The sequence below is a fragment of the Oncorhynchus gorbuscha genome, linkage group LG25 (genome assembly GCF_021184085.1).
Source record: "Oncorhynchus gorbuscha isolate QuinsamMale2020 ecotype Even-year linkage group LG25, OgorEven_v1.0, whole genome shotgun sequence".
NCBI lineage: Eukaryota > Metazoa > Chordata > Actinopteri > Salmoniformes > Salmonidae > Oncorhynchus > Oncorhynchus gorbuscha.
In genome coordinates, this window is record NC_060197.1 from 5,944,230 (window position 1) to 5,958,533 (window position 14,304).

General features: G+C 45.3%; 1 protein-coding gene across 5 annotated transcripts in view; it reads right to left on the reverse strand.

Annotated features, from left to right (window-relative positions):
- Positions 1-14,304, reverse strand: part of LOC124013754 (synaptotagmin-1-like) — a 282,762-nt gene that overhangs the window by 36,085 nt on the left and 232,373 nt on the right. For all 5 annotated transcript variants that reach the window (XM_046328251.1, XM_046328254.1, XM_046328250.1 and 2 more), the window contains one exon: positions 2,122-2,304. In XM_046328251.1, the coding sequence (XP_046184207.1) occupies positions 2,122-2,278 (157 nt within the window). In that variant the 5' untranslated portion in view covers positions 2,279-2,304. The remainder of the gene's footprint in view (positions 1-2,121; positions 2,305-14,304) is intronic.

Here is a 14,304-nt window from a genome sequence, read left to right on the forward strand (position 1 = left end):
ACATGTTAATGCTTTGAAATGTATGTGTGTGTGCATCTATCAGTTACACATACATGTCAGTACTTACACACAACAAGTAGGTCACATGGGGGAGAGGCGTTGTGCCGTGTGGTGTTGCTTTATTTGTTTAAAAAACAAACAGGTTTGGTGGTTTAAAATCATTTTGAGAAGGGAAATGTATGAAGAAAACACTGAAGATTTCTGTAGGGATGCAATTCAACTCCATTTGAGAAACAGCCACATCCAGCAGCAGCAGCCAACAGATGGGGCTGAAGAGGAGCTTCTGGCTTGGAGATTAATCCATGGATCTTTGTTAATGTCACAAGGCATTCCACTGAGTTATACCAGAGATACAGCACAAGATGCCCGACTCTGAAAACACTGTGCATTCAGCTTTACCTCCAGGAGTCAAGTCTTATAGATAACCATCTAATCATATGTAGAAATACCCACAAGGAAAGAATTTGCTATGGCAATGGATTCATTCTGTTTTATTCACGCTGCCTTCTCCCCTTGAATATTCCTTATTAATGCCCTGTCCCCATCCTGGGAGTAGCTGTATTGATATTCCCTGGCACAAACACGTCAGTGGGCATTTATCAGGCTGGCAGCCCTCGGCGCGGAGCCACTCATTTTCTAGTTCTGACTGAGTGCTGGAGCAAAAACTGTAATTTAAACTCTACTCTAATTGAGTGGCTTTTTGGGGGGCTGCTTGCAGATACCATCTCTGTCTGAGGCGCACCCAACAACCCCTTATTTAGTCGTTGTCCACATCACACAATGTGATAATTAGGGAGAGAGGTGGTACATGGGTTGTTACAAAGCCTAATGGGCTGGTTGCCACCATGTCATTGCCAAATACAGACAGTGAAATGAAGGAAAGACCGGGTGTTTTGGAAGGGTAACTCAACTCCACTGTGAGAGTGCTGAGGCACCAGGTTAGCTGTGCTGGCTAGGATTGAGGGGTGTAGTTTAGTAGCTAAATGTGGCAGGAGGCGTATCTTCAAGCCCTCTCACGGCGAAACAGTTCTGATATGAGGGACCATTACTCCAAGGCACAGGGGACATCAGAGTCACCCCCCTCCACAGTGTCTTCATTATGGCTTCCATATGCTCCTCAGTGGTGCCAATTTCATTGGAGCACCCAATGGCTCCAACACACTTCTATGAGGAAACCAGGAAGTGTTTGTCGCTTGTCATTTGTCAATCAATGAAAGTCTATCTCTGGTCTGCTGGAGTAAAGTCCAGGGCAGCACATACTGACCACGGACTACTGTCTAAAGCTTCTTCGGCATTATTTCCCAAAGCAAATATGTTGTTGGTTTTAAATTAGCCAGACCAGACGCCGGAGAAATCTTTCATCGCTATCAGGCTCCCTGAGCTATGAATCTAGGACAGCATAATATGACAAGTGGCGTCATTCACGTTGGAGCTAAAGCAACAGAACCTCTCTTTTTCACGGGAGCCATTTCCTGACACGAAAATTACTTCCACATGAGCCGGTGGATTTGTCTATATTTAGGACTTGGGAGGCTGAACACAACCACGTCCACTGGATAAGTAGGTTGGGGTTTGGGATAAACAAAGGATGCTGCTGTCCCAAACTAACTGCTACTGTTCCACAGAAGTTACAGGCAAAGACAAGTGTCTCCTCCGGAATCACTGGGTGGAACATTTTTATATAGGAGTGATGGGCTCACAGTTGGTCAGGATTCCAACATGCTGTAGTTATGTCTCCTGTCGGGGGAGGGTATTGATGGAGGGAAGAAACACAGGGTGCCCAGCAATACAGACAACTTTGGAGATTGAAAAAAATCATTTGCTTTGAGAAAACCAACCATTTTGGAATTTAGACATACTTTCCAAACACAACTCTGAAGTCAACGCCGTTTGTTTTCTTGGCACCTCAAATGCCAAATGGGTTTCTAAAAGTAGTCACAATACTTCTGAGTAATCAGTCATAATGGCCACTTGCACTTTGTTGATTGCAATTAGTTGCTAAAGAACAGATCCAAGGGTGCTGTAAGGCATTTGTGAGATGTCTACAAGAAGTAGCTACTCAACCAATCACCACCCTGTCACCGGGCAGGTTAGGGGAAACCAACCACTAACATGACTCACGTGGGATTTTGTTGAGCCCATTCATAAACTTGTCCTTGAGCTTGGAGAAGTCCTCGCTGGATCCGGTGCCGGAGATGTCGGTAGCGTTGGCACCGACCGTGGAGGCAGTGGTGGACATCGGGGCCGCTGCTAGGGCTTCCCTTCGACTCTCAGCCATGGTGGTGCTGGGCAGCCAGGCAGAAGCTGGAGGAGACATGGAGAAAGAGTTGAGTTTAACACACCTAATTTAATATAGCTTCCAGTGTACATAGAATAAATAGATACAGAGAGGCAGATCGAAGGTGGAGCGAGAGAGAAAGAGAGACAGGGAGACAGAGTGAGAAAGAAAGACAAAGCAAGAGAGAGTCAGGTAAGATTAGCTGGTTGTGACAGATGCCTTCCAGGGACAGTTTTCTCTGGCCCTGCTATAGATGAGTGAGTGGATGCTCCCTCTGTATGACTAGTTGCTGGCTCAGCCTGAGTAAACACACCCTGAAACCACGATGATCTTGCAGGGTTCAACCAGCAGTCCCAGGCAGATGAAGCTGGCTTTCACACCACACAAAGTCTGTGTCCCAAATGTAGGGAATAGGGTGGCATTGGGACGTACACAAAGCCTCTAACACCTCCACTTTTTACTTTAAGTGTGAACTTTATGCCGTTATCTATTCTAGACATGCAAATGGACTCCCAGGCATGTGAATGAATTGAGAACAAATATAGTATTGCTAACATTGATCCGATTGCCTTGTAGGTTTACTAAGTGTGTTAATGGGAGAAAACATTTTATCCAATTTAGAGCGTATTCACAGGATTAGCTGTTGCTCACTCACTTTGCAGGCATTGACAAGCCTGTTAGCATGAGGCGGTGTTGCTCACTCACTTTGCAGGCATTGACAAGCCTGTTAGCATGAGGCGGTGTTGCTCACTCACTTTGCAGGCATTGACAAGCCTGTTAGCATGAGGCGGTGTTGCTCACTCACTTTGCAGGCATTGACAAGCCTGTTAGCATGAGGCGGTGTTGCTCACTCACTTTGCAGGCATTGACAAGCCTGTTAGCATGAGGCGGTGTTGCTCACTCACTTTGCAGACATTGACAAGCCTGTTAGCATGAGGCGGTGTTGCTCACTCACTTTGCAGGCATTGACAAGCCTGTTAGCATGAGGCGGTGTTGCTCACTCACTTTGCAGGCATTGACAAGCCTGTGCTTGTCAGAAGCTTCTAAAGCCATGACATCATTTTCTGGAATTTTACAAGCTGTTTAAAGGCACAGTCAACTTAGTGTATGTAAACTTCTAAACCACTGGAATTGTGATACAGTGAATTATAAGTGAAATCATCTGTCTGTAAACAATTGTTGTAAAAATGACTTGTGTCATGCACAAAGTAGATGTCCTAACCGACTTGCCAAAACTATAGTTAGTTAACAAGAACTTTGTGGAGTGGTTGAAAAACGAGTTTTAATGACTCCAACCTAAGTGTATGTAAACTTCCGACTTCAACTGTATAGGCTATTTTATAAAGGGTATACAATTGCATTGATGTGTTCTAACTCAGGTTCTAGCTTGGCTTGAAACCCCCTCCCTGAAATCTTAGCTAATTTCTATGGATGAACACAGCAATCAGTGCTTCTGTGAGCCCTTTTAATCTCCCCTCTAGTTCAAAGTTCCACCTACACCGTCCTGTTCTCCCTGCCTTCCATTGTCTCCCTTTGAAAGGCAGCATCGAGGTGAGTGTGGGGGCTGAGCCATGGAGAGGCACGACGGGCCACGACAGAGACACTTCAGTGCAGGCAGGGAGAGGACTTTCGGAATATAATGCCGCTCTCAGGAGAGAGTAGGGTATGTGGGAGGAGGCATCTTCTCTTCTATTGCAGATAGGATTGATCCCGTGGGAAGGGAATGGAGGGCATGTATTGTAGGCTTCAGGCGTGATGTTTTCATGTTCGTCCACGTCAAACTCCAATCCGAAGGGCCCTAATGCACACCTGCTAAAGTTTCCCGCTCTCCTAACAGGCGTGAGTGAGTCATAGGCTGAACAAAGGAGCTCCATCAAAAGGCTGTAATTACAAGAAACCCTGAGCAGAAAACAGCTCCATTTAGGAGCACATTTGCATTGTGGGAACAAGAGAGACAATCTATCCACTTAGAGGCCAGATCAGGGTGGCGGGGCTGTCATTAAAGAGAACATCCGACACTTTGGAACATTAGGGACATCTTTGTGACACGCCCTGATGTTTTGTGGCGCCCCCCTTTTGGGCCCCTGTGAAGAGTACAGACCCACCTACCAGGGGAATGACCCATATAGCCACTTTGTCCTCAGCACAAAGGACCTAGGCCTGGATGCTAAACTGAAGTGACAGAGCTGAAACAAGTCATTTATCTATTTGCTCTCAGTGCATTTCTTATTCATATGCCCAGTTACTCAAAGAGACGTAGTGGCTGATGTCGAGACTCAGAGACGTGATCAGATCATTTTGTTCCACTGTTCTCTCTCAAGGTCAAAGCACCAAGTGATGGATGCTATTGGCTCTTTGCCTATGAACAGGCTCTTGGAGAATGAGTGGCTATAGGCTACATGATGTGGTAACTATGTAGTACAAGAGTTGATATCACTGTTGTATTAATGCATCACCACTGATGCTTTATAGAAAGACAAATTATCATCAAATGCTTAAAGTATTTACTAACTTGGGCCTAGCTTAAGGCAGCCATTTTAATGTTCTCTATGTGCAGGTGGTCACATATAAAGTGTAAAACACCTTTGATCATTGTGACATTACTGTCAAATGCATTATGCTTGGAGAGAGAATGTTCTCAGGTCTACTGTGAGTTGGAGACCATCCACAGAGACAGTGATGCTTCTCATTTCAAGGATCATCCCAGAATATTAGGGTTATTCTATCTCAAATTCGATGTATACTCGTCTCTTGGAGATAGGGCTGAATTACTGCCCCCTTTGGAGGAAGTGCGTGCCCATAGTAAACTGAAAATATTTTTTCCCAAAATTGCTAATATATGCATATAATAATAATTATTGAATAGAAAACACTCTAAAGTTTCTAAATCCCTTTAAATTATGTCTGTATGTAAAGCAGAACTCTCAGGGCAGCCATTCTCCCAAACTCTCTCTTGGCAACAGAAAAGTTGGGACAACTTTGACATCATCGCCCCCACCCTTCCCAAGCAGCTAGCGATCTGGGAACAGTTTGTATGTGTTCAGCGCGATGTCTGCTTTCAAATGGCGCGTTCATTGTGAGAATCTCGCGCGCCCACGTCCTTTGGCGGGCAAAAACGTTCGGGTCACTCGAAAATACATGCACTCTATTGCGCGCGGCCGATTTGCGGCGCTTTCTTTTCCAAGAAACACCAATTGATGTCGGTTTGTTTGTTCGCGTTGATCATTGTTTTACACGTTAAAAACATCATAAAGCTAGATTCTGCACTTAGTTTGACCAGTTTAGTCGACATATAATATGTAATTTTGAAGTTTTGATGCGCAAGAGTGCGGGACCAGAAGTCATTTTGGGTGCATTTCAGCTGAAGCTGTTAGCATATGCTAATACAGAGACACACAACTTGAAACCAAACAATGTATTGGGTAAGTATGACTCCTTCTACGTCTTCTGATCGAAGAACATCAAAGGTAAGGGAATATTTATGTGGTTATTTTGGGTTTCTGTGGACTCCAAACGTAGAGGAGACATACTGCTAATATCTGAGCGCCATCTCAGTATAGCCTAGTGAACGAATTCTGTAACGTTAAAAATAAATGTAACACAGTGGTTGCATTAAGAAGAAGTGTATCTTTGTAACTATATGTAGAACATGTATATTTAGTCATGTTTATTGCTTGTTATCTGACGTTATCTGTCGGAGCTATCATCATTTCTCCGGACATTTGAGTAGCATTTTTTGAAATGTCGTCATTGTAAACAGAGATTTATGGATATAAATGCCATATTATTGAAAAAAACATAAATGTACTGTGTAACATGTCATATTACTGTCATCTGATGAAGATTTTCAAAAGGTTAGTGAATTATTTATTTTCTAATCCTACTTTAAAATTTTATATTTTCTGGGACAAAATGGCTGCCTCTTGTCTTTTGTTTCGGTGGTGATCTAATATAAATATGTGCTATGTTTTCGCCGTAAAACATTTTAGAAATCTGAAATGTTTATCTTTCATTTGAGCTATTGGACTTGTTAATGTGTGGAGGTTAAATATTTCTAAGAGTATTTTTTTGCATTTTGCGTTATGGTAATGAGCTTGAGCCATAGTCACGATCCCGGATCCGGGATGGGTCGCCGCAAGAAGATAAACAAGTCTCGTATAGTGGCTGAAGACCCTTGTGTGGCAGGTGACCAACTTGAACATGGAGTAGCATTCTGTTCGGGCTGACTGGCAGCTCATTTGCCTCTATGACCTTTTCCCCTTTCCATGGGCTGTCATCGCCATAGCGATCTCCGTTTCAACAGTAAGTCAATACCTGCCCTTTCAATTGCCTTTATTATAAACCAACTTCAAGCCAAAGCTAAATAATACATCACAGAGAGCATGTTAAATGATGCATGCCGATAAAATTCAGAAATGCCCTTTTAACACATAGCGTCAATTTTGTCATAATGAGACCACTTCCTCTCACAGCCATGCACCAGCATGCCCACTCTGTTCCACTGCTGAGGCAACACGTCAAATGTACCTAGTCTGTCAGATACAAGGCCAGCTAAAATATCAGGACACCAAAGCCTGGAAATCTCTCAAATCAACATGCCAAACAAAGATGGAGGACAATGGATTCAGGATAGTGGACAGATTGAAACAAGACCAGCTGCTTTTCACTTTCAGTCGTTTTCCTCTAAGCACCTGAGGAAGCACAACGAGTCTGAGTTTCTACTTCCCCTCTTCCATCTCAAAAGCTCATCCCTCTCGAGGTGTGCCATGCAGGTGTAAAAGCCCTACCCAATTACAGGATGGCCAGATGGCTTAGCAGGGCCCCCATCACACCCTGTGCCTGGATAGCGTTGCCCACAGACCAGACCAACTTCTCCCCACTACCCAGCCAGACTCACTCTAACTGGGTCAGCTCCCTCCCCCCATGCCCAAAACCCCCACATGGCCCTCTCCCAGGTGCAACACTGGCAATGCTGTTTATCTCTTCCTCTTTCTCTGTCCCTGTATATTGCTTGAGAAAGATAGATATAGAGATACTGTAGAATTATTACTACTAGAAACATGTTCTTTAAGCTACCATCAAGGTTTAGGTTTGGAAAGAGTGCTGCTTTCATTCCGAGCCTGTTCTGCAGGTTTCCCAATTTTTGCCAGGACTCTCAGCGGGCAGAGTGTTTTGGACCGTGCTGTTTGAGGAAATTACAAGGCTGCCAAATCAGCCGGGCTCTAAATCCATTGGAGATGAGAGGGAAAGCTGAAGCCAGGGAAGCCAGAGCGATGAGTATTGCCGTCAATTTCATCAGAGAGGAATCAAAAAGTTAACTTTCAAGTGAAGGACATGAAAAAGAATGGGAGGAATATCCAATGACAGTGAACCTTATGTGTAGAATCTATGAGTTAACTAGCCAGTTCATGTTTAATTATGTCCATTTAGCGAAGAGTTAAATGTTAGGGCTAGGCCACTTTTTTCTCAATTTCTGAATGACGTGCCCAAAGTAAACTGCCTGTTACTCAGGCCCTGAAGCCAGGATATGCAAATAATTGGTACCATCGGAAAGAAAACACTTTGACGTTTTTATAAATGTTAAAATAATGTAGGAGAATATAACACAATAGATATGGTAGGAGAAAATCCAAAGAAAAACCAACCAGAATTATTTTGAGAGAGACCATGCTCTTCCAATGGCAAGTATAAGGGCATACTCAATTCTAGCTCCCAGGATGCAACTCCTATGGCTTCCACTGGGTCTATGTTCAAGGTTTCAGGCTTGAAGATTTTCAAAAAGTAAGTGAATATTTAATCGCTATTTGTGAATTTATGAAACTTGTGCTGGTGTAAAAATATTTTGATGTTGGGCGCCGTCCTCAAACAATCGCATGGCATGTTTTCGCTGTAATAGCTACTGTAAATCAGACAGTGTAGTTAGATTAACAAGAATGTAAGCTTTCAACCGATATAAGACGCTTGTATGTACCTAAAAGTTTAATATCCATAATTTTTATGATTATTTATTTGAATTGCGCGCCCTCCAGTTTCACGGGAAGTTGTCCCACTAGCAAGACGCCTATCCCTGAGAGGTTAAATGTCAACTGCTAATTGTCACAAACGATTCAGTAGCCACTACATGTCATTGTAGTCAATCAAATTGAACAATGCACTGTGGGGCATTGAGTCGAGTGATCTAATTTCGGACCATATACCAAATACATTTTTATTTGTGACTTGATGGGATAAAGTAATTTTGCTGCAGGCAGAGGCTTGTTAGGTTAACTTAATAACCTCTTATAAAGGAAGAAAGAGAGACAGTCCAATTGAAGTACTACTGTCATCCATCCCCATTGCAGATTAAAAACATCCCAAAAAGGGTTCCCAAAAAATTCCCCAAAATGGTGGTTTAAAACCACTCACTCAGTATTTGAGGTGCATGTAGAGCGAAGCCATTTCAGAACGACATCCAAACGCTGGATTGCAAAATGTAAACTGTGCTGCTATATCCAAGAATGAAGAAACTTAAATGTAACCTATCATCCACTGGAGACAGAGAGAGCACTTGACCCAAAATGACTGCTTTGCTTAGGTTGTAAATCAAATCAAATGTTATTTGTCACTTGCGCCGAATACAACTGGTGAAGACTTTACCGGGAAATGATTGCTTACGAGCTTTTCCCTATGATGCAGAGTTGAACAATAATAATCCAAATAAAATAGTAACACAAGGAATAAAATAAAATACACAAGAATGGAGCTACATATATACAGGGAGTACAAGTACCAGATCAATGTGGAGCTATATACAGGGAGTACCAGTACCAGATCAATGTGGAGCTATATACAGAGAGTACAAGTACCAGATCAATGTGGAGCTATATACAGAGAGTACAAGTACCAGATCAATGTGGAGCTATATACAGGGAGTACAAGTACCAGATCAATGTGGAGCTATATACAGGGAGTACCAGTACCAGATCAATGTGGAGCTATATACAGGGAGTACTAGTACCAGATCAATGTGGAGCTATATACAGAGAGTACAAGTACCAGATCAATGTGGAGCTATATACAGGGAGTACAAGTACCAGATCAATGTGGGCCTACGAACTGTTAGCTTGTTAGCACAGGCCTGCTAACCGTCAATCACCGCGTCCCAAACACTCTCTGAACCTCTTTTTGATTTTTAATTTGTTTATACCTTCCGGAAACCTGCCTCACCCAATGTGATACGGAATCGCTATTACTTTTAATTTGATTTTTATGACACACACAAGAACCTCCAGACACTAACCAGCTAACTAGCTACAAGCTATTTAGTCATTGTTAGTTAAAAAAAAAAAACCTGGATAACACTCGCCAGCCCAGCTTCCCTGCCCATCCACCGCTGCCCCCTGGACACTGATCTCTTGGCTACATAGCTGATGCACGCTGGACTGTCCATTAATCACGGTACTCCATTCTGCTTGTTTGTTTTATCTGTCGGCCCAGTTGCCTAGTCAACGCCATTTTACCTGCTGTTTGTTGTGCTAGCTGATTAGCCTCGCCTACTGTTTTTAGCTAGCTTTCCCAATTCAACACCTGTGATTACTGTATGCCTCGCTGTATGTCTCTCTCAAACGTCAATATGCCTTGTATACTGTTGTTCAGGTTAGTTATCATTGTTTTAGTTCACAATGGAGCCCCTAGATCCACTCTGCATACCCCTGTTACCTCCTTTGTCCCACCTCCCACACATGCGGTGACCTCACCCATTACAACCAGCATGTCCAGAGATACAACCTCTCTCATCATCACCCAGTGCCTGGGCTTACCTCCGCTGTACCCGCACCCCAACATACCCCTGTCTGCACATTATGCCCTGGATATATTCTACCATGCCGAGAAACCTGCTCCTCTTATCCTCTGCCCCCAACGCTCTAGGCGACCAGTTTTGATAGCCTTTAGCCGCACCCTCATACTACTCCTTCTCTGTTCCGCGGGTGATGTGGAGGTAAACCAAGGCCCTGCATGTTCCCAGGTACCCTCATTTGTTGACTTCTGTGATCGAAAAAGCCTTGGTTTTATGCATGTCAACATCAGAAGCCTCCTCCCTAAGTTTGTTTTACTCACTGCTTTAGCACACTCTGCTAACCCTGATGTCCTTGCCGTGTCTGAATCCTGGCTCAGGAAGGCCACCAAATATTCAGAGATCTCCATACCCAAATATAACATCTTCCGTCAAGATAGAACTGCCAAAGGGGGCGGAGTCGCAGTCTACTGCAGAGATAGCCTGCAAAGTAATGTCATATTTTCCAGGTCCATACCCAAACAGTTTGAACTACTAATTTTGAAAATTACTCTCTCCAGAAATAAGTCTCTCACTGTTGCCGCCTGCTACCGACCACCCTCAGCTCCCAGCTGTGCCCTGGACACCATTTGTGAATGGATCGCTCCCCATCTAGCTTCAGAGTTTGTTCTGTTAGGTGACCTACACTGGGATATGCTTAACACCCCGGCAGTCCTACATTCTAAGCTAGATGCCCTCAATCTCACTCAAATCATCAAGGAACCCACCAGGTACAACCCTAACTCTGTAAACAAGGGCACCCTCATAGACGTCATCCTGACCAACTGGCCCTCCAAATATACCTCCGCTGTCTTCAACCAGGATCTCAGCGATCACTGCCTCATTGCCTGTATCCGCCACGGAGCCGCAGTCAAACGACCACCCCTCATCACTGTCAAACGCTCCCTAAAACACTTCTGTGAGCAGGCCTTTCTAATCGACCTGGCCCGGGTATCCTGGAAGGACATTGACCTCATCCCGTCAGTTGAGGATGCCTGGTCATTCTTTAAAAGTACCTTCCTCACCATTTTAGATAAGCATGCTCCGTTCAAAAAATGCAGAACCAAGAACAGATACAGCCCTTGGTTCACTCCAGACCTGACCGCCCTCGACCAGCACAAAAACATCCTGTGGCGGACTGCAATAGCATCGAATAGCCCCCGTGATATGCAACTGTTCAGGGAAGTCAGGAACTAATACACGCAGTCAGTCAGGAAAGCTAAGGCCAGCTTCTTCAGGCAGAAGTTTGCATCCTGTAGCTCCAACTCCAAAAAGTTCTGGGACACTGTGAAGTCCATGGAGAACAAGAGCACCTCCTCCCAGCTGCCCACTGCACTGAGGCTAGGTAACACGGTCTCCACCGATAAATCCATGATTATCGAAAACCTCAATAAGCACTTCTCAACGGCTGGCCATGCCTTCCGCCTGGCTACTCCAACCTCGGCCAACAGCTCCGTCCCCCCCCGCAGCTCCTCACCCAAGCCTCTCCAGGTTCTCCTTTACCCAAATCCAGATAGCAGATGTTCTGAAAGAGCTGCAAAACCTGGACCCGTACAAATCAGCTGGGCTTGACAATCTGGACCCTCTATTTCTGAAACTATCTGCCGCCATTGTCGCAACCCCTATTACCAGCCTGTTCAAACTCTCATTCATGTCGTCTGAGAACCCTGAAGGATTGGAAAGCTGCCGCAGTCATCCCCCTCTTCAAAGGGGGAGACACCCTGGACCCAAACTTTTATAGACCTATATCCATCCTGCCCTGCCTATCTAAGGTCTTCGAAAGCCAAGTCAACAAACAGGTCACTGATCATCTCGAATCCCACCGTACCTTCTCCGCTGTGCAATCTGGTTTCCGAGCCGGTCACGGGTGCACCTCAGCCACACTCAAGGTACTAAACGATATCATAACCGCCATCGATAAAAGACAGTACTGTGCAGCCATCTTCATCGACCTCGCCAAGGCTTTCGACTCTGTCAATCACATATTCTTATCGGCAGACTCAATAGCCTCGGTTTTTCGGATGACTGCCTTGCCTGGTTCACCAATTACTTTGCAGACAGAGTTCAGTGTGTCAAATCGGAGGGCATGCTGTCCGGTCCTCTGGCAGTCTCTATGGGGGTGCCACAGGGTTCAATTCTCGGGCCGACTCTTTTCTCTGTATATATCAATGATGTTGCTCTTGCTGCGGGCGATTCCCTGATCCACCTCTATGCAGATAACACCATTCTATATACTTTCGGCCCGTCATTGGACACTGTGCTATCTAACCTCCAAGCGAGCTTTAATGCCATACTGTCATGTTTTGTCTTTGAGTATCATGCCTTGTCCCTGTTCTTCTCCTTCTATTCGTTTCCCTCTGCTGGTCTTATTAGGTTCTTTCCCTCTTTCTATCCCTCTCTCTCCCCCTCCCTCTCTCACTCTCCCGCTCTCTCTTCTCTCTATCGTTCCGTTCCTGCTCCCAGCTGTTCCTATTCCCCTAATCAATCATTTAGTCTTCCCACACCTGTTCCCGATCCTTTTCCCTGATTAGAGTCCCTATTTCTCTCCCTGTTATTCGTTTCTGCCCTGTCGGTTCCTTGTCTAGATTTCACCGTGCTGTGTTTGTGTATCGCCCTGTCGTGTCGTGTTTTCCTCAGATGCTGCGTGGTGAGCAGGTGTCTGAGTCTGTCTGGTTCAAGTGCCTTCCCGAGGCAACCTGCTGTTCACCTGCTGTTCAAGATCGAGTCTCCAGTTTGTCCTCGTCATTTCGAGTGAAAGTTGTGTTTTTTTGATTGTATTCACTTTACTGGATTAAAGACTCTGTTTTCGCCAAGTCGCTTTTGGGTCCTCTTTCACCTGCATGACAGAAGGAACCGACCAAGGAATGGACCCAGCGACTTCAGACGCTCGTTACACTGCCGTCGAGATCCAAGGAGCCATGCTCGGCAGACACGAGCAGGAATTGTCTGCTGCTCGCCATGCCGTGGAGAACCTGGCCGCTCAGGTTTCCGACCTCTCTGGACAGTTCCAGAGTCTCGTCTCGTGCCACCTGTTACTTCCTGGCCTGCCGAGCCTCCAGAACCTAGGGTTAATAACCCACCTTGCTACTCCGGGCAGCCCACTGAGTGCCGCTCCTTTCTCACGCAGTGTGAGATTGTGTTCTCTCTCCAACCCAACACATACTCTAGTGAGAGAGCTCGGGTTGCTTACGTCATTTCACTCCTTACTGGCCGGGCTCGAGAATGGGGCACAGCTATCTGGGAGGCAAGGGCTGATTGCTCTAACAAGTTCCAGAACTTTAAAGAGGAGATGATTCGGGTTTTTGACCGTTCAGTTTTTGGTAGGGAGGCTTCTAGGGCCCTGGCTTCCTTATGCCAAGGTGAACGGTCCATAACGGATTATTCTATTGAGTTTCGCACTCTTGCTGCCTCTAGTGAGTGGAACGAGCCGGCGCTGCTCGCTCGTTTTCTGGAGGGACTCCACGCAGTGGTTAAGGATGAGATTCTCTCCCGGGAGGTTCCTTCAGATGTGGACTCTTTGATTGCTCTCGCCATCCGCATAGAACGACGGGTAGATCTTCGTCACCGGGCTCGTGGAAGAGAGCTCGCATCAACGGTGTTTCCCTGCTCCGCATCGCAACCATCTCCCTCCTCTGGCTCAGAGACTGAGCCCATGCAGCTGGGAGGGATTCGCATCTCGACTAAGGAGAGGGAACGGAGGATCACCAACCGCCTGTGCCTCTATTGCGGAGTTGCTGGACATTTTGTTAATTCATGTCCAGTAAAAGCCAGAGCTCATCTGTAAGCGGAGGGCTACAGGTGAGCGCAACTACTCAAGTCTCTCCATCAAAATCCTGTACTACTTTGTCGGTCCATCTACGCTGGACCGGTTCGGGTGCTACATGTAGTGCCTTGATAGACTCTGGGGCTGAGGGTTGTTTCATGGACGAAGCATGGGTTCGGAAACATGACATTCCTTTCAGAGAGTTAGAGAAGCCTACGCCCATGTTCACCTTAGATGGTAGTCATCTTCCCAGTATCAGATTTGAGACACTACCTTTAACCCTCACAGTATCTGGTAACCACAGTGAGACTATTTCTTTTTTGATTTTCCGTTCACCGTTTACACCTGTTGTTTTGGGTCATCCCTGGCTAGTATGTCATAATCCTTCTATTAATTGGTCTAGTAATTCTATCCTATCCTGGAACGTTTCTTGTCATGTGAAGTGTTTAA